Raw genomic sequence first — 20,975 nt, 5'->3', positions numbered from 1 at the left:
TGACCAAGGTACAGAGCACAGTGGCATAACGGTAAAGTCATGGGACTCCAGGCCGATGCCCTGGAGACACTGGTTCGAATCCCACCTTGGCATCTGGTGCTATTGGAAATCAATAAACAGACCTGAAATGGTAGTCAGTCTCTGTAATGGCGATTGAGCATCCTTTTAGGGAAGGAAACCTCCTGCCCTTGTTCGGTCTGGACCTCACGGCGAGCTGGCTGAAATCTAACTGCCCTTTGAAAAGCAACAGCAAGCCTCGGTTCAAGGGCCAATCAGGAACTGCGCCAAACACTTGCCTCGGCAATGATGTTCACATCCAGGAGAGAACCAGGGCTGAGGTGCATGTCAGCACGCGGCTCTGTTATCCACCAGACGGAAGTGACACATGCAGACACGCATAACACGGGGGGGACTTTCCACTAAACATTTCAAATGAGTAACAAGGCATCCTGGCAGGAGGGGCAAAGAGGTGGATCAGGTCCCTGGTGATATTAGCAGCAGTGACTTTCAGCAGGCGTTCAAGGGCCAACAGCCAAGGCTTGCTGGAAGGGGGTACATCCTGCAGTGACTGTGGAATCAGCACTTCCTGTGGTTGTGGCATCAAATCAAGTCAAAGGGGAACAGCCTTTCCTGAGCCACCACTCACCCGTGTGTCCGAAAAGCTATGGACAGATGTTTTAATTTTCTAGCAGCGACGAATTTTAAGTGCCTCACGAGGCAGATGCTTTTCAGATACCGCAACGACACAGCAAGCACCCTTCAGATGGTTTAACAGCTGACGGAATCCACCACAAGCCCAATTTACATGGCACCCCTTCAGGTCAGTGTTGGTTACCCTGTCTCTTACCCAGTGACCAACAAAAAGGTCAACCTCTCTTCACCAACCAAACCCAAAGTGAATGTGGCCGCAATAGTCTTTTAGGCTTCACACAGAAATTAACTGTGATGACACATTCTAACACTGAGCACTCCCGAGTATCTGTCTCCTGCTTCAATCCCCCCCCCCACCACCAAATAAATACCAGCACCAAACTGGACAGAGTCTTTCAGAGTGACACGGGTCAGCAACCATCTATTCAAAAGGTAGGATGGACGAGCAGGAGAGGAAGTCGTGAAGTGGGTGAGGAATGGCAAGTGGTTGGTTGCAACTTGGGATCATTCCTGACTCAGGAAAGGGGCACGCAGCCTCCGCTGTTCCAACTAAGAGCTAGGAGGGAGGTAACCAGCTAAGGCCATTTGGAGCCACAGTAGCAGGTAGTATGCTGACTCTGGGGCTCGCACACATACTAACACAGGGGTGGGTACATGTGGGTGGGCAGTGGGCCATCTAGGGCATCTACTTTCCCTCAGGGCCAGCACAGAAGGAGCAAACCGGCGCAGACAGGACAGACAGAAATCAGTGATTCCACCATTTCCAGGCCGGCTCATCCCCCACTCTCATTAATGACTGCTCCCCCTCCAGCCAGCCCCAGTTGAAGTAGCTTTGTCTCAGACCCTCGGTCAGCTGTCTGGCCTCCACCAGAGGCAGCAGCCCTTCCCCTGTCACTGTCAGTCACCAGGAGAGGAGGGTTAAACAGGGTGCCAGCATCTTGATCTGCCCTGGAGTTTAAAGGCACCACACGCTTCCATGTGCTGGGTCTTTGACTTCGGGGGCTGGAAGCCTACGGTCAAGGAAACTTAGAGAAAGAAAGATGCAACTTCATTTAACTGCCAAAGTAAAACTCTTACAAATGATTAAAATTGAAGGACTCGGAAGTTTTTATTTGCGTTTTGACAGTGACGGGAGACCACATCAGTTCAAATGTGCTGAGAACCACAATCAAGAATCACTCGGAAGGCAAATGAGAGAAGACCGAACAGTCTGCACAGTAGTTTGAACCCTTAGCCTGCCCCCTCCCACCCCCAACCCGGTACAGTTACACAGTGAGTGAGCCTTACCTTGCTGAATAAACAACAACTCCATACCATTACACAGCACAGTGAGCAAGTCGATTTTCTTTTTACACTGCTGAATAAAACAGAATCTCCCTCCCGCTCCCACCCCACCCCCCCCGCCCCACCCCACTCCAACACACAGTTACACAGTGAGCTATCCTTGCCCTGCTGAACAAACAAGAACTCCAATACTGTCACACAGTGATTGGGCTTCACTCCCCTACACCCACCCACCCACTACCCCGGCAACAAACAGAAAACAACAGAATCACGGACGAGAAGACCCCCTGCCCCGGGCTGAGCAGGAATGTCAACATGGTTACACAGTCAGCATCAAAGCTTTCTCTTTTACCTCACCGATCGGACAGGGACTCCGCCATGACTGAGAGCAGTCCCCCCTCCAGCCTGCTGAGTAAACAGGAACTCCACACAGTTAGCACGACCAATGCTCCAGCACACTAGTGTCATTAAACCAGCAAGAGCTTTCAGGAATACCCGAGCCAACAGACTAGCGACAGGCCCGGCGTTGATAGTCACAGTAATCAAGACAGTACAAGAGAAAAAGGAAGCACTGAGCCAGAATCTATTAAGTAACTATACATGTATATTCTATAGGAAACTATATGTTTATATTCTATAGGAAGCTTTATATATTCTATATATTACTAAAATGTAAAAAATATAAACCAGGTGGTCCCCCAACCGGTCAATCCTTACCGGACAAACGGATTATCTATTTAAAATAATTAAAAATCAAATCAGCACACACACACACACACATTAACGGCTAAGAATTGGCCGCGGTCACTGAGTTTTGCGGAAACACATCGCCAAAGTGTGGGGCAGCCACATTTGCACCCGACCCCCCCCCCCCCCCCAACCCCCTCCCCACCCCACCTCCCGACATGCAGCTCCCCTTCTCAGCCCGTCTCCCTAACCGCCACTAAATTAGTCTCCCCCACCCCACCCCACCCGTTTCTTCCCTTCCCACTTTCTGGCGACAGCCACCCTCCAAGCTCTGCGCCCATTGTGGTCTGTGGGCCAGGCCCGGGGGGGGGGGGTTAAACTCTCAACTCTCGACTTCCCACCGGGCAAGTGTCAGCACAGGAGCACTGGAACGCTGACTTGAATTTACGTACTCTTTTCTTTGTTTAAAGTAACTTCATCTTAACTAAAACAAAAAGAGAAACCACCAGCACATCGACGGAGTTTACCTAGGGTGATGGTTAAGGGTGAACAATGTAAAAGCAACAATTATATAGAATATAATTTATATTTCTGTTTACTGAAACATTTCGGAGGAGTCACAAGCAGAACAGTTTTACAATTATGATTTTTTTAAATGCTTTTTTTTAAAAAAAATATAAACTTGTTCTCTCTATTTCCGTGCAAAAACAAAAGCGTTATTCTACAGAATAAAAGACCCACGGGGTTAAACCTAGGTGTTACTGGCTATTCGTTTACAGGAAGAATCTAGTCACTGACAATACACACAAGAACAAACGTGTTGGGAGTGCAGACTAGAAAATGCTTTCTGGCAGATCCTTGCCACACTGCTTCGGTCATTTGGATACTTTGCAGATGCTCAGCCAACTGTTGGGAAGGGCTATTAACAAGAGGCACTGCCAGGCAGTGAAAGGCTTTCCTTCTGGAGGCAAGCAGAAACAGAACAGGGCCGCAGCTTGGTGAAAGGACAGAGGAGAGAAAGGTGGCGAGGGTGGAGGCATACACGCTGCTAACTCTCAGCGACTGGAGTGGCACTTGGCAGCGAACAACCCAACCTCAACATTCCGCCCAGGGCAGATTGAGAGCTGGCAGTTTCAAAGGGCCGGGAGTGAGCTTCATCCGCTGCTGCTGTCAGGGATGAGGGCTGAAAGGGATTCAGAAGAAAGGGGAGATATCAGGTCTCTGGGATGAAACCTGCCTCTCCCCCCTCACCCAAAGCCTCGGAGTGTAACCCGGCCAAAATTGCCACCTGCACCATCTGACGCCTTTACCTACTCCGCATTAAAGCAATCGGTTCTTTTCAGTGCGCTTGTGAGAATGCTGGAATTGAAAATGGAAGTGGGGATTTTTTGCATGCATGCTGCGATGGTTTGACTACACTGAAGATGCTACATAAAAATACAAGTTGTTGTTGGAGGGGACCTCCCAAAACTGGCACAATACCGGGACAGGGAAACAAGAATAATAATTTTTCATTCATTCCACATTGTGTGAACACGGCTATAACTTTCTAATGGACACACACACACACACACACACACACACACACACACACACACACACACACACACACACACACACACAGGCCTGTGCATGCACATCACACAGAGGGAGGCCGAGGGACTCAGGACACGAACCGATAGTCTCAGTGTGATGGTCACACCATGATCCAATCACTCCAAGCTTTCCCTTAACACAGTAAACTTTGTTGTCACTGCTAAGGACAGCTTGCCCAGTATGGCAGACTTTGAGCAATCTCCAACAGGGGGAAGGATAGCTAATGGGCACACACGAACAAAACTCTCCAGCAATGGAAGACTGGCCGAGGATTTATTTGGGGCAGGAAGGAAGGATTTGCCTGCAGTATCTGTTCAATAATGCCAGAACATTCTGGGCCGCTGGACTACACAGTCCCAAAGCCGGTACCAGAGAGATATCTGTGAACCCACCTGCAGTGGCCACAGTCAGTGCCTTGCTGTCAAATTTTGCGATTTACAATTTTTGGGTCTAACTAGTCTGACATACAGCTTCTCCCCACCCCACCCACCAAACCCCTCGGGAGTATCCCACAGCTCCACCTGGCTGGGAATGTGAGGGTTAACGCCAGTCCACTCCAAGCTGCAGGTTCACAATGACACCTCCCGTCCCAGAGGTGGTGGAATTAAGTGCTCATTCACCCCCTTCCCCCGTGGTCTTTGTTGATGGGTGTACAGATACCTCTTCACAATTAGGATTAACAGCTGGTATCGGCTCAAGTTCTCCACAATGGAGAGGGACGTCGTTCTTAATCAGTGAGTCTGTACAGTGTTAACAAGTCAATAGGTCCCCTCGCTGCCAGGTCAGGGCAGAGCAGGCAGACGGGCCAGTGCAGGTTCTGTATGACATATCCTTCTGTCAAACTTCTCACTAACATCACCTCACCGACACACACAGCGCCTCTGCTATTTCAGTGAACTGCACGTTAAACACTCAAAGAAATGTGACAAATATCAACAAGGATGCAAACCATTCCAAGACAGTACCTAGCAAGGAGCATGCAATGGTGGGTTCACTGCCTGTGTACTTGCTTCAAAGGGAGGGATGGGGAATGGTGGGGGGGGGGGGGGGGGGGGGGGGGGAGGGCGTGAGAAGGGAAGAAAGTGCTCTTCCGTGATTCAAACTACTGACAATCACAGAGTTTAATTTGACTGATGCTCCATCAGTACCCCCAGCCCCTAACTCTGCCATTAGACTAATTGGGAAAAAAAAATGCTTGCCTTTTCACTGCAGAGACTCTAGGCTTGGTCACATACTGTACAGGGATGCAGAGAAAAGTTAAATCCCCCCCCCCCAAAGAAAGGATGGGTTGAGGTGACAGTTGGGGCCCGTACAGTTAAAGCTCAGCATTTCATAGTCTTAGCATAACACACAGGATGGACCAGCTGAGCTGATAATCCGAGACAGTGTGACTGCCTTGGCTTCTAAATGCAGCACTGTGCTTGTGTGTGTGTGTGTGTGAGACAGAGAGAGAGACTGAAAGAGAGATTGTGTGTGTGTGAGAGAGAAAGACTGACAGAGAGAGATTGTGTGTGTGTGTGTGTGTGTGTGTGTGAGTGAGAGAGAGAGATTGTGTGTGTGTGTGTGTGTGTGTGTGTGAGAGAGAGAGATTGTGTGTGTGTGTGTGTGTGTGAGAGAGACAGAGAGAGAGATTGTGTGTGTGTGTGTGTATGTGTGTGTGAGAGAGAGAGAGATTTTGTGTGTGTGTGTGTGTGTGTGAGAGAGAGACAGAGAGAGAGATTGTGTGTGTGTGTGTGTGATAGAGAGAGAGAGAGAGAGACTGAGACACAGACTGAGAGACAGTGACACAGCTGGCCAGGCAGGGTATTGCAACAACAAACCCAGCTCCCACAAACACCGCCTCTCAGATTTGGTCTAACGTTATGACAGGGCTCCACCAGCCACCTCTCAAGGTCCCAGTAAAACAAAACTACTGGCAGATGGAAAGCCTGTCTCAAAAGCACTGTCTGGCTGTGGCACAACAGAAAAATTACAGCAACGGGATTCTTGGACCTGTCAGACAGTTACAACAAGGGGAGATAGTCACTGCGGCCTGCTCAGCATCTGCTTCTCTCTCCTCCAACACTTGGAAAACCTCACGAGGGCCAGGCCCTGGACGAACAACAGATCTGTAATCTCAGTTTCGGCATCTGCTCAAAACACACCCAGGCCCAAAGCCTGCCTCAGACCACCTGGGTTCAACACAAACGCAGCTGCCCCAAACTTCCAAGTGGCTGTCTCTGCCCTTGACTGGGTACGGTGACAATCTGATGGTGTCAGCAGCGGCAATGGGGAAGACAACAATTATGAGCTGGGTGGCATTTAGATGCAGGTTACTGCTGGTATAAGAAACCTGGTGCTGGGTGACATTAGGGTGCAGGTGACAGTGGGAGCAGTCTGCAGGAAACTCACAAACAGGCCTTTGACTTGATGGCGATTTCCCCCCCGCCCACCACCAACTGCATTCTGTCACCAGTGAACAACAGAAGTGAGAATAGACCGATGTCAATCTTACAAAAAGCTGCAAGAAACTAACAGTTGGATACTGAACAAGAACACACAAGGAAATTTTCATCTTATAAGGATTTAAATGCATAGATTTTGTGTCCGCCTAAATTCACCAAGGTCAACCACCAACATTGTTTCAGTCTCCCGTGTGTCTTTGAAAATTTGAACTGTCTACCGCGAGGAAGGAACCACAGATTGGCCTAGACATTTCAGCAAACACATAGAACAATAAGGAATAACAACCCATCACTGTTCTAAAGACGTCAGGGATTTCTATACTTCCTGTTTCTTAAAATATTAGATCCTCTCAGAGTGTTCTCATCAACCCAGCACTCTCACTAGCGAATGCTGTCAAACATTAGTCGAGGGACTTCATACCAGGCCGTGGGCTGCAGTTAAATGACTCGATAAGTTGTGGTAAGCTGAAGGAAATGATCAAAGCCAGAGTCCAGTTGTTCCTGGATTCCACCCTCCCTTACGCAAGGGCAGCAGGAAACAAAGCCTATTGCAACTCCTGGCTATAACATCGTGTGGAAATTTCCTTGCAGGTTTTTGTTCAGTGTCCAACTATTAGTTTCTTGAAAGTTTGGCGTCAGTCTATTTTCACTTCTGTCGTTCACTGGTGCCAGAACGCAGTATGGGCACGGAGGAAATCGCACATAAAGAGTCAACGCCCTGCTTGAAAGTTTTTGGAGGGTATTGTGGTCAGAGGTGGATGGCAAGATAATCGAGAAACAAAAGCAAACATCGTGCAAGTGTCCACAAGAGTGCTCGGCCAAGGCTGTGTGGATTTTTATGCAGAAGCAAAGCCTCCTGTCCCTTGCCACAAGGGCAGAACTGAAGCACTGCTTTGTCTGAGCTCAGCAGAAAACAGCACCCAGACGGAAACCCAAGTTCACCCACTTCCTGGAGGGGGTTTTCTCAGCTGGAAGATGAGTGTTGGGGTGGGGGGGGGGGCGGGGGGGATGTCGGTTTCATTACTGAGGCCCACTGAATAGATAATGGATCAGTAACATTGTGATATGCATGCTCACATTTACAACAGATGTTAATGTGCCTTTTGGTACAATTTAGTGCATTATAAAGGTGCTAAAAGGAAGCTAAAATAAAAGTGCTCAATTGTACCTTGGATGGAAGGGCTGGGGGGAGGGAAAAGAGAACTAAGGTCACAGATTATATCAAGGCCCAGCCTGCTCGGTCAGGGTCACTGTTAAAGATCCAACAGCCACGAGTTGGAAGAGCTCCGCATTGGCATAGAACCACATTCCACAACTCAAACATCATCACTACACCAAAAAAAAACCCCACAATGAGCTGATCATTCACATCATGGGATTGCTACAGCCCACATAACAATCAGTGCAATTTAAAAGATCAAAACGGTGGGCTTTGAATGCTGCCCTGTGAAAGGGACCATTTTGATTTTATGGGGTTATCGCTGTCCTTGCACACTTTTCCCTGAAGAACTGGCATGGGGAAGGGGAGGGTGCAAATTCTGACCTCGCTGGCAGCTACTGTGATGTAGTTTTCACAGTTCAGTGCAGCCCTGCCTCGAAATTTGATGTATGGCATAACACACTGTAAAATACAGGCCGGTGCCTCCAGACCAGAGGGGACATCAGCTGCACCACCAGTCTCAGGGAGCCACTGCACCTAAAACACACTTCCCTGTTGTTATACAGGGTTCAAATCCACAGCACGGTCACTACCAGCAACAATATTAATCCAAAACTCAGTCAGCTGAGCCCCACATTATCGTCTCTGACACTGTGCAGCTGTCTGCACTGAGTGACCACCTCTTGTCACGTCTACTTCTTAACCATGCTCTGCCATTAATTTGGTTGGAGGTTGCAAGGGGGCTTAGATACACATTCTGCAGTTCCACTGTGACGTACTACAGCGGGGGTAAATGGGACATGGATTAGAGAGGAGGAAAAGGGTGAGAAAAGCCCCTGGAGTAATACATTAAAACATCTGACTTGGTCACTGCTCTGTATACTGGGCTCCTTCAATAACACCTGTGACTCTTACAAAGAAGTGCAGTGCAGTGCAGGACTGCTGTGGTCCAGCAAGGAGACAGCATGGGATAGATAGGACCTTCGCTACTAAAGGCGAACATGCATCATCTTGTGGGTATCATTTTTTCTAAGTATCAGGCACATGTCACAGGCTGCTCTCTTCACTCTAGCATCTCCTTTCGCTGCATCCTGGTCAACCCCTTCTACTCTGGGCAGATACTTCCAAGCAGCAGTCACTAGTCTCTAGTGGGACATCACATCCTAACTCTCCGCTATCACCCAATGGAGACAAAAGGGCAAGGGGCAAAGAGAAAGAGAGTCAGGGGTATGGAGAGGGGCAGGGAGATGGAGGAAGGATGGGGGGGGGGGGGGAGAGAGAAGAATGGGGAAGGAGATAGAGGGGGGGGAGGGGTGGAGGGTGATAGAAAGTGGGGGAGAGGGGTGGAGGGTGATAGAAAGTGGGCGGGGAAGGGAGGGGAGAGAGAGGGAGACACAGACGGGGAGAGTGGGGGGAGAAGAAGGGAGAGAGATGGGAGGGAACAGAGAGTGGGGGGACTTACAGAGGGGCAGAGAGAGGGGGTAGAAGGGGAAGCAGGAACATGAGGGGGCAGAGAGAGGGGGGAGAAAGTGGGAGTGGGGAACAGGGGTCAGGGGGGTATTGGGGGGGTGAAAGAGAGGGGTGGGCTTGTGGGAAGTGAGGGTGGGGGTGGGAGGGAGACAGAGAGAAAGAGAGAGACAGACAGACAGACAGACAGAGACAGAGAAAGGAGACGAAAAACCCAGAAAGGGAACAAAATACTGTTAAATTTTATTTTAAGAAAATGTCAGACTTTTCACAGTGAAGCCAGGGATGGCGAAGCTGGCGATCTGAGACTGGCAAGCTGGCATCCATCTTGCCAGCCTGACTCCCTCACCCTCCTTCAACAGCCCAGATGTATCCCTAAGAGAACAAGGGTAGGGGGCATAGCCAGGCATCACTTGCTTTCTTTAGCCAGCGAGAGCCATTTTGTAAAGACGAGTCATGTCTGGAAGCGTAGGCCACTGGCATGTTTCGGGTACACTGATCCAATCATAGTTTGTCTCTTTTTTTAAGAAAATAACACAATCAAAAATCTTAAGATATAAATAATATCACGATATAAAGGACAGCTTACAGTACTGTAAAATTCTCTAGTTGACAGTGCAAGCAGGAAGGATAAGATTCAATGCTAGCAGACAGCTGGCGGGGAAGGTGGGATATGGAAACCCGGAACAGTTGCACCAACGCCAGGATGCAGCAAGTGTTTCAAAGTGTTTGCAACCCTTCACGTAGTACAGCGGAAGCACGGGCCTTGCTCTCGCTCGGACACACAGTATCAAACCAACAGCCTAATGCAAAAACAAACAGAACACAACCTCAGGGACAATACTCTGCTAACCCTACTGTCCTATATGTATTTGTGAGGATATATAACATTAAAAAAGTTGGTCATTTTTTGGATACTGTCTCCTCCTAAAGATGTCTGCCTACAGACCCCCTCCCCCCCTTCAATCCCACTACATACAAACCAGAGGAATCAACTTTTTTTGTTGTAACTGGAACAGAAGTACAGCAAGTTCAGGTTTCTAAAACCAGAGTTGAACGGTGCTTTCACTCCTAGAGTGCCCACACTTTCTTTTGAAATGAACCCGGTGGGGGTGCAGACAGTAAACAAAGAGGATTCCAGTTCGGTTTCAAGTGCTGCTGGGTTCTAAGGACAACGTTGCACATTGTTTGTGGGGTGTGGCAAAACCTGCAGCATGTGGGCTGTTTGGAAATGAGAAAGTGAGTGCCTAGCTTTTGGAAGCCTGCTGCATCATTGTCCCCCTTGGGAAAGCCCAGCCATTCCCCAAAATCCCTGATGAAAGTCAGGGGCCTTTAATAAGCACAGAACATATCCTAGCCCATTGAGAGAGAATAAACTCTTCACAGTAAGAGACCCGCCCCCACTTCCCGCAAGGAAACTAAGTGTATTTAGGATTTATAGGGTTTCTTCCTCCCAACTTCCCAGCCCGGTTCAGCAATGATAGGCAGCAACTTTGGCTGTGTGTTGGAAAAGGGCACCGGTGTGGTTGTGGCATCAGCATTCCCCCAGTCCAGGCTGGTGTGTCTCACCGTACTGTACACTTTGCTTCAACAACCCAGGGACATGGCGCGCACCCTGACTGACATTGCAGGTTAAGCTGGTGCACGCACAGACAGTTGGGTTTACTTGGGACAGTGGAGCAGAGGCTGCCTTTTGTGGACAAACTGACAGGGGTTCAGATTGCCCTAGGGCACGGCTCATCCATGTCGTCCAAGCTGACAAGGCTGGTGCCCTCACTTTGTTACAATGAGGCAAAAAGCCCTTTTCTGGCATGGCCGAGGGTGACTCCTTACGCCCAAGATCTTCAGGGTCTCCCTGGCTGAGGCTGAATGAATAAGGTTGGCTCGGGGGGGGGGCGGGGGGAAGAGACAGACAGACAGAGAGATGGAGAGATAGAGAGAGAGAGAAAGAGAGACAGAGAGAGAGAGAGACAGACAGAGACAGAGAGAGAAAGAAACACTGAAAGAGAGAGAGAGAGAGGGAGGAGATGGAGGTCATTCACCCTATGGGCCACGAACACTACACAAACAGACTAAACATGTCCTTAAATGGGCCAGCAGGTGGGTACAATTTGAAGCTGGGTGCATTGACTGGCCTCCTGCCCTCCAGGAGTCTGTCATGTTGCTTAGCGACCACCTGCGGTGACACTGAACAATGCTAGCGACAAGACATTTCATAGGGCATGAAATCTTCAGCGCACCAACTTGCACCCTCCCCCAGCATCAGAGACCCCACCCTCCTCCCAAAATAAGATGCAGAACTCTGTAGGTTTGGGCCCAACATTAGACACGGCTGGAATCTGGCTGGCAAGCTCTAAAATGGCCTCAGAAACTTGGAGGGGTTGGAGTGGGGATCTCTGACACCCTACTGACTGAACGTGGGCCCTATGGTGGCACTGTAGCACAGGCATGGTGAGCTTTTGTTGTTTATTGTCCCTAGACTGGGAACAGTGGAGGGTGTGGGAAAGGAGGAAAAGGAGGAAGGTTGAAGTGGAGGAGGGGCCGGTGGATAGGGGGAAAGGTGGGGGGAAATCTCTCGCTCACTTTCGTTCTGAGAGTCAAACAAAATACAAAGACAGACTTGACATTTGACCACCTAACAGATGCAAACACTTCAAGGAAGAAATTAGAAATTAAATCTTGCCCCATATAAGCTTCGAGGTTCAGCATCACTGCTCTGGAAAGCCTTCGTTAGAGCCCTACTCACAAAGGAGGAAAAGACACAACAGCTGCCTCGTTCATGTTTTTTTCCTTCTTCCTATCAAAGTCAGCTAACTCTCTCCGAGACAGTCGCTCGGGTATCTGCCGCCTCCTCTCTACTCGGCCTCGGCACAGTGGAGATGACAGCCCGCTGATCACCCTCGCCTCTCAGTTTGCCCTTCTCTGCGAGCTCAGTCTTTGAGGGCTCCTTTGGAAGCAGGTCAGCCTCGGGTCTGCTCCGTGGAGGCTTCTCCTCCATGCACGCTCTTGCGCTCAAGTCTTTGGGTTCTGAGGGGCTCCTCCTGTCCTTGGAGCTCTCCGCCTCTTGAGCAGTCACCTCCATTGGCTCCGAATCCTTGGGGTCAGCAGAGTGAGGGGGCTCCTTCTTGATACTCCTGCCTTTCGGGCTCCCCTCTCTTGCCTTGTGAATCACACTTTTAATGCTTTTCTGTCCTTTCCCACTCTTCTCTCCACCATCCGTCACTGACTGTTCAGGCTGGATGCTTTCCTTCACCACTGAGCTCCCCACCACTGGCACGCTGGTGTCCTCCTCAAAGATGCGGGTACTTTTTCTCTTTTTCAGGGGGGAGCTCTCCTCCCCCAGGTTCCTCTTTTTGATTGGCAAAACAGTCACTTCTTCAGGCTTGATGGAAGACTCCTTGATGATTTTCTTCTTCATGGCTGGCGCCACAAAGCCCCCGCCAGGCTTTCGGCCCCTCTTCTTTGGGACAGCCTGGGGCTCGATCTCAGACTTCCTCTTCCTGCCAGGCCCGCCTTTCCGCACCTTCGGAAGTTGTTCCGTGGAAGACGTGGCTCCTTCAGCCTTCTGCAACAGGGGAGCTGAGAAAGGCATTTTAACCAGGAGCTTTGCCGCGCTTTTATCCGACAACCTCTTCGACGGGCCGCCTTTCTGAACCCTCTTGTCTTTGCCGCTCCCTTTGGGCCTGCCCCGGCCTCTTCCCGTACCGGTCGACTTGGGGCTCTTTGGCTTTTTAGGCGGTTTCTTCTCTCTTCTTGAGGGGCTCCCTCGCCCTGTGACTGTGAAGTCAAAGTCGCTGGGGTCGAGTGTGGTATCTCCGACCTTCTCGAAGTGTGCCAGGAGCTCCACTTTGGAACGGAATGCCTTTCCCTGTGGGCTGAAGAACAGAAAACAAAAGGCATCGATAAAATGGGGATCTGACATATATGCCCAGCAAAAGCACTTGGAAGCAGTGAAGTGTTACACCACACCTGAGCCCTATTCCTAGCAACAGATACAAGCTTTGCCTTTCAGACAGTTCATTAACCTGACAGGGACCACCCTTACACACCTCCTAACTGCTTGGTCAACATGAAGTGCTCAACTCTTCCTACTCAGAGACATTCTCGAGTGACCTACAGCCAGGGGTGGTACCAGCTAACGCTTTTGGCCGTGCAGTACAACTGAAGATCAACGGCTATATTCCTGTCACTACCCACTTCAAGGAGACCTCTATGGGGTACAACAGTAGGACCGAGAGGCTAGGCAGACAGCAGTGGGGGCAGAATCATGCAGGGGTGCTTGAGAGGTCAAGCAGGCAGGGGGAGGAGAAACCGAGTGCAGGCCGGAGGAAAGAGAGAGACTAACTGGAGGGATGGCAGTGGTGGGTGGGGGAAACAAGGGCAAGGGAAGAACATGCGTAGGGGGGTGGGGTGGGGTGGGTGAGGAAGAGTATGTGATCAAACGTATCAAATGGGCTCCCAGTCATTTTCTGTGAAATGTTAACGACTTCTGCAGCAATTTACAATTTTAGCATTTCCGGTTTTCATTCTCCTTTCATTTTCATTTTAACTGAGAGGACCGAATTAAATGATGGCATAGGATACAGGCCAAACAGCCCAGTAATTCAAAGCAACCAACATAACCCGCTAGCATTTCTGATTGTACTGCGTCACTTTCCCTACTCTGTTTACTTCAGCCATTCCCTGGGGGAATCACATTCCACACACATACTATAGTTTGGGTAAAAGGGCTTTTGTTCAATTTCCCTATTGGATTTCTTGGACAGTCTCTGATTTTGACAGCCTCTTGCCCACTGGAGGGAACACTCTGTCTGTCTCCACACCATCGAAACCGATCCCACATTGTATAAGCCTCGATTAGGTCACCCTTCAGCCTTCTTTTCTCCACCACCACCACCTTGAAGAAAGCCAGCAGGTGCGTCCTTCCCTGAGATATAAATGCCTACCTTTCTGGTCACGTCCTCTCTCCCCCCACCACTTCTCTGCAATCTCCCCAATTCCTCAATATCCTTTCTATAATAGAGCTTCAAGTAAATGTTCTAAGTGTGGACCAGCCAGAGTTCCAAACAGGTTTTACACAACTTGGCTACTTTTCAATTGGTTTGTCAGTGCAGAACTGAAGTACTTTTGAAAAGACAACATATTGTGGCAAAGCTTCTTGCACTTAACAGCAATATTTGTAAGAATACCAATTCAAACAGAAAGATATTGCCAACCGATCGGCACTCTCTTCTCTTCAAGTTTTGATGTTGGTTTTCACCTTAGATTGATTTTCTTGTAAATTGATTTTAAAAAAGTGTTTTTCAGAACTTTCCAACTTTATCCCTCAACAAATAAAGGCCAGCGTTTTTTGTTTGTTTCACTTTATATAAAAAGGTGCAGCTGATGAACCAGATAAATACCAATCTTACAAAGTGCTTCCACATACCTCCCAGTTAAACAATACTTTGGATGATTTCGCAGAGAGTTTAGGAAATGTGTTGATCAAGAAGAGACCAGATTCTATCCTTGCTCTGATGAATCTCAACAGCAAGGGTCAGTGCCTCCAGTTAAAAGAAGAGACAGTCATTCGGGTAGTCTCACTCCTGGTCAAGGAAGAATTAGCTGTGATGTCCCCCGCACTTTGATGTGCATAGGGACATGAACTGTATTTTGAGTCAGGAATGTGAGGTCAAACAAGCACATGGATTTCATTGGTAAACTGCCCAAACGCATGACAGCAGCACTACCAAACATGATCTTACACCAAACCACAAAGGTATTCCAACAGTGACTAAATGCTTCAATAAAGAGGTACGAAGGAACGTCTACAGAATGGGAGGGCAGATGAAATAGTAAAGGGAGGAAATTCTGGGGTGCGGGGTCCCAGGAGGTTGGAGACATGACCATCAATGGTGAGTGCTGGGAACATGGAAAACATGACAGGCAGAAATTGGAGGAACACAGAATTCGAGGGCTCTAAACGATTACACAAATTGAGACGATATTACAGATATAAGGAGGGTTCTAAAGAACTGGACAAGGTAACTGATAAGAGGGGTGTACAGACCAGAGATGGGGAGGGATGTAGGGACTGGAAGGGGTCACAGAAATGGAAATGGGTGTAGGGGCTGGAGGAGGTTACAGAGATGGGGAGAAATGTAGGGGCTCGACTAGGTACAAGAGAAAAAGAGGTGAATAGGGACTACAGCTGGTGATGGAGATAGGGAGGGTATATGGATTGGAGGAGATTACATAGATGCGGAGGGACTGTGGCTATGGATGGATTTGAAAACCAAGATGAGAACAGCAAAAACTCAGATGTTGCTGGACTTGGAGCTAATGGAGATCAGTGAGCACAGGATTTGGTGCGAGTTGGGATTGGTTCGAATTTAGAGCCAGCATAATTTGGGAACTTGGCTTAAGAGAATAGAGGAATATTCAAATGTGCTGGTAACAAAAGCACGGATGAGACTTTTAGCAGACGTGATTTGCAAAAAAAAAATCCCACAGTGAGAAATGCTGAGTCGAGAAAGGACATTCCAATGAACACATCTGAAATGGCTGAAATATACAATTTTCACAGCGACCTACTTGATAATGTACACGTCGTACTTTCCCGCTGATCGGCCGGACTTCCTCTGCTTTAGCTTCCGTGTCCAGCCCTCAGGAAGTGTGGGGTCATCATATAGTGGGCCTCGGTCTCTGATCAGAGAACGCCTTGGCTTCGGAGTGGAAGGGGTGGCCGCAACAGCTCCCTCTTGTTCCGCTGTTTCAACTTTGTTCCCGTCAGCTGGCTCCGGGACCAGAGCTTCCGTAGGCTGGGCTTCTCGATGTTTCTCGTCATCTCGCTCCTCTTTTTTCTTATGTTTCTTCACTTTCAGCAGCTTCTCCCTTTGCCCAGCCTGCTCGTGGTCCTCTGATTTCTCTTCGCTGCAATTTTCAAGAAAGGAAAGTAACTTAAGTTTTTGAAGCACAAAAATATATGCTACAGCTCACAGAAAATAAGAGCAGCTGTTATTTAAATGATCCTTTAGAATTTCCCCGTTAACAGGACAAAACACCAGAGACAATGTAGGCAGCTCAATTCAGCTCACACCTGTATGACAAACATAGTAACTTACCCAAGGCACCCTTCATCCCAATCCAGCAAACACAGCCGACACCACATCATGCATCCACTCCCTCCACCATTGGCGTTCAGTAGCACAGTACATACTAACTACAGGATACACTGTAGAAATTCACTAACAATCCTTAGACAGCTACTTCCAAACTCAGGGCCACTTCAGATTTTTGACTTTGTCCATCTATTAAGTCAGAGGCAGCAGAAATGAAGGAACACCACTGATTGCACAGTTGCCTCCAAGCCACTCACCTTCCTGATTTGGAAACAAATGAGCAGTCCTTCAATGTCACGGAGCCAAAATCCCGGAACTCCCTCCCCAGCTGCGTTGTGGGTCCACCTATGGACTGCAGTGGGCAGCTCGCCACACACCAACTCAAGGGTAACTAGGGAAAGGAAATAAATGTTGGCCCAGCAGCCAGCAACGGCTACAATTCCATACTGAACTCAAAAAAAACAAGGCCAACACTCAAGGGATACAAATTCAAACCTCACTGCAGAAGCTGGTGGAATTTAGATTCAACTGATGAATCTGGAATCAAAACTGGGTTTAGTGACGGTGACCCTGAGACTTTGATTGTTACTGTAAAACTCCTCGGGTTCAATAATGTCCTTTAGGGACAGGAAATCTGCCACTCTTATCCAATCTGGACCACATGTGATATTAAAGAGTTAATTTGCTCTGCTGACCTGCAAGAAATTGAATGCCCCAGGGGTAGGGTGGTGTGTCTTTGTCTTATAGGTGGAATGTGGGAGGTTTACATGGCCATTTCCTTGCCATTCAAGGATGATTTATATTTTTATCCAGAAATCAATAAGAACATGACAGTTGGAATTTGACTACTCCCCTATAGTTACAAAAAACAATTTGCAACAGATTTGACCATTAAGGGATGATTTGCATTACATTGCCTCTGGAGGTGAGGTGGTCACTGCATTGTAATCGAGTGGCATATGACTGTGAGGGAGTGACTGGGGGGGGGGGGTGTCTTGTGGGCATTACTAACGTGAAGTAAAGATTTCGTATAAAGGAAGGACAGTTTCTTTTGTTCAGAGAGCTTTTGCCATGACCCCGTAAGCCCTGCAAGGGGTGTTGAAGGTTTCTCCAAAGCTTGTATTGTACTGTGCTTAATAATTTTGATTGCTCATTCACAAAAGTTGGTGTGTTGCAGTTGCATCAAGTGTGTAAGAACCTCAGGAAAAAGAATTTAACACCCAGATCAACCGCAATGTAGTTGACAAAAGAAAGCAACTCAGCAGACCATAACATTATTTTTAAAAGCTGCAAAGTGCTGGAAGTCTCAGAAAATAGAAAATGTCAGAAATACTCAGCATGGCAGGCAAGTCCTGTTGCAGTGTGCACTGCACAGGGAAATTAAAAATGCAAAATGGTGGATGTTAAGACATCAGTGGTAGGACTGAGAACTCGGGATTAATCCAAATGGAGCAAACATAACTTTTAGGAGAGTGATATGCTCTTCCTGTCGGATGTGGGAGGTTAGGGAGAGTTTCCATGTTACTGATAATTATATCGGAAGGAAGTGTCTTTGGTAGCGAACCCTATCAGATAGCATGGATCGGTTGGAGCGGCAGTGAGAGGCAATGAAGAACTTACAAGAGTTAGGGGGTGTGATGGATGGCAGTTATAGGAAGGGAGAAAGGTCGCAAATATAGTCAGGTAGATGGGTTAACTCTAGGAAAGGTAGGAGGGGTAGGCAGGTAGTACAGGAGTCTTCTGTGGCTATCCCCATTTCAAACAAGTATGCTGCATTTTGGAAAATGTAGGGGATGACAGATTCTTGGGGAAAATAGCATGAACCACCAAGTCTCTAGTACAGTGACTGGCTGTAAAGTAATGAGGGGCATATCAGGTTCCAAGCAATTCATTGTGATAGGGGATCTCTAGGCAGAGGCACAGACAGACGTTCCTGCTGCCAGCAATGAAAACTCAGAATGGTGTGTTGCTCCCTTTGCGACAGGATCAAGGATCTCTCAAAGAGGGTGCAGAATGCTCTCAAAGGGGAGATGGACCAGCAGGAGGCCATTGTAACACATTGGAACCAACAAAATAGGAAGGGAAAAGGATGAGATTCTTAAGGGAGAATATAAAGAGTTAAGCAGGAATTTAAAAAGGACGCCCTCGAGAGTAGTAATATCTAGATTACTCCCGGTGCTATGAACTAGTGAGGGTAGGAATAGGAGGATCGAGCAGATGAATGTGTGGCTGACAAACTGGTGCAGGAGAGAAGGGTTCACATTTTTGGATCATTGGAATCTCTTCTGTGGTAGAAGTGACCTGTACAAGGACAGATTGCACCTGAATTGAAAAGGGACTAATATATTGGCAGGGAAATTTGCTAGAGTTGCTCGGGGGTGGAGGATTTAAACAAGTAAGGGGTGGTGGGGGTGACCTAGGGAAATAGTGAGGAAAGAGATCATTCCCAGACTGGTACAGTTGGGAAAAGGAGTGGGTCAAACAGTCAGGGCAGATAGGAACAAATCAGAGAGTAAGGTTGGACTAATAAATTAAACTGCATTTACTTCATCTGCCTTCCCCATCAGGCCTCTTGTACTGAACTCAGGGCACAGGTGGCCCTCACAGCAATTACAGAAACATGGCTCAGGGATGGACAGGACTGGCAGCTTAACATTCCAGGAAAGGAGGGCAGAGCTGAAAATGTGTTGCTGGAAAAGCGCAGCAGGTCAGGCAGCATCTAAGGAGCAGGAGAATCGATGTTTTGGGCATGAGCCCTTCTTCAGACTGGAAACGTCGAATTTCCTGTTCCTTGGATGCTGCCTGACCTGCTGCGCTTTTCCAGCAACACATTTTCAGCTCTGATCTCCAGCATCTGAAGTCCTCACTTTCCCCTAGAAAGGAGGGCAAGAGAGGCAGTGGCATTTTTGGTAAGGGATAGCATTACTGCTGCTCCTAGGAATAGATCCAGGGAAGTTATTTGGGTGGAACTGAGAAATAAGAAAGGGATGATCACCTTAATGGGACCGTATTACAGAACCCTTAATAGTCAGCGGGAAATTGAGAAACAAATTCGGAAGGAGATTTCAGTTATCTCTAAAATAGTGCCTGCAAACTTGGAATTGGGGCAGCATGGTGGCTCAGTGGTTAGCACTGCTACCTCACAGCGACAGTGACCCCGGTCTGATTCCCGCCTCGAGTCTGCCTGTTTGGAGTTTGCACATTCTCCCCATGTTTGCGTGGGTTTCCTCCTGGTCCAAAGGTGTGCAGATGAGGTGAATTGGCCATGCTTAAATTGCCCATAGTATAAGGTGCATTAGTCAGGTGTAAATACAGATTAGGGGAATGGATCTAGGTGGGTTACTCTTTAGGACTGCTGGTGTGGACAAGTTTGGGCCAAATGGCCTGTTTTCACACTGTAGGGTTTCTAAGCTAATCTAAACTTGGAACAAATAGAATATTTGGGCTGCCAGAAGAAGTGGAGGAGGCTGGTACAATTGCAACATTTAAAGGCATTTGGATGGGTATATGAATAGGAAGGCTTTGGAGGTATATGGGCCGGGTGCTGGCAGGTGGGACTAGATATTGTTGGGATAGCTGGTCGGCATGGACGAGTTGGACCAAAGGGTCTGTTTCTATGCTGTACATCTCTATGAGTCTAATAATAGAGTGATTATGGTAGGGGACTTTAATGTTCCAAACATAGACTGGGACTGCCATCGTGTTAAGGGTTTAGATGGAGAGGAATTTGTTAAGTGTGCACAAGAAAAATTTTTGATTTAGTATGTGGATGTACCTAACAAAAAGTGTAAAACTTAATCTACTCTTGGGAAATAAGGCAGGGCAAGTGAGTGAGGTGTCAGTGGGGAAGCACTTTGGGGTCAGTGACCATTATTTTATTATTATTAAAATAGAGATGGAAAAGGACAGGCCAGATCTAAAAGCTGACGTTCTAAATTGGACCAAAGCTAGTTTTGTGATATTAGGCACAAACTCTCAAAAGCTGATTGGGGGCAGATGTTCGCAGGTAAAGGGACGGATGGAAAATGAGAGTCCAGAGACAGAATGTCCCTGTTAGGGTGAAAGGAAAGGCTGGTAGGTACAGGGAATGCTGGATGACTACAGAAATTTAGGTCTTGTTAAAGAAAAGAAGGAAGCATAAGTCAGGTACAGACAAAAGAGATCGGGTTAATTCTTAAAAGAGTATAAAGGCAGGAGGAGTATACTTAAGAAGGAAATCAGGAGGACAAAAAAAAGGGACGTGAGATAGTTTTGGCAAATAGTTAAGAAGAATCCAAATAGTTTTTAAAAGTGTATTAAGGACAAAATGATAACTAGGGAGAAAGTACGGCCCCTCAAAGGTCAGCAATGCAGCCAATGTGTGGTGCTGCAGGACATAGGGGGGATGCTAATTGAGAATTTTGCATCAGTGTTTACTGTGGACAAAGACATGCAAGATATAGAATGTGGCAAAATAGATGATAACATCTTGAACAATGTCCATATTACAGATGTGGTGATGCTGGATGTCTTGAAACACGTGAAAGCCGATAAAGCCCTAGGTGTACCCTTGAACTCTGTGGGAAACTATGGAAGTGATTGCTGGGC

General features: G+C 47.9%; 1 protein-coding gene across 1 annotated transcript in view; it reads right to left on the bottom strand.

The window, feature by feature from the left end:
* Nucleotides 1-10,244: 10,244 nt before the first annotated feature.
* mecp2 (methyl CpG binding protein 2) overlaps nucleotides 10,245-20,975 on the bottom strand; it is a 57,653-nt gene continuing 46,922 nt past the window's right edge. The window contains exons 2-3 of the mRNA XM_060822451.1: nucleotides 15,862-16,200; nucleotides 10,245-13,163 (exon numbers count right to left, since the gene is read on the bottom strand). Coding sequence (XP_060678434.1) covers nucleotides 12,095-13,163; nucleotides 15,862-16,200 — 1,408 coding nt within the window. The 3' untranslated portion in view covers nucleotides 10,245-12,094. The remainder of the gene's footprint in view (nucleotides 13,164-15,861; nucleotides 16,201-20,975) is intronic.

Source organism: Hemiscyllium ocellatum, unplaced genomic scaffold (assembly GCF_020745735.1).
Source record: "Hemiscyllium ocellatum isolate sHemOce1 unplaced genomic scaffold, sHemOce1.pat.X.cur. R, whole genome shotgun sequence".
Classification (NCBI taxonomy): Eukaryota; Metazoa; Chordata; class Chondrichthyes; order Orectolobiformes; family Hemiscylliidae; genus Hemiscyllium; species Hemiscyllium ocellatum.
The sequence above is the reverse complement of the archived record's forward strand: the minus strand, read 5'-3'. Positions and strand labels throughout refer to the sequence as shown.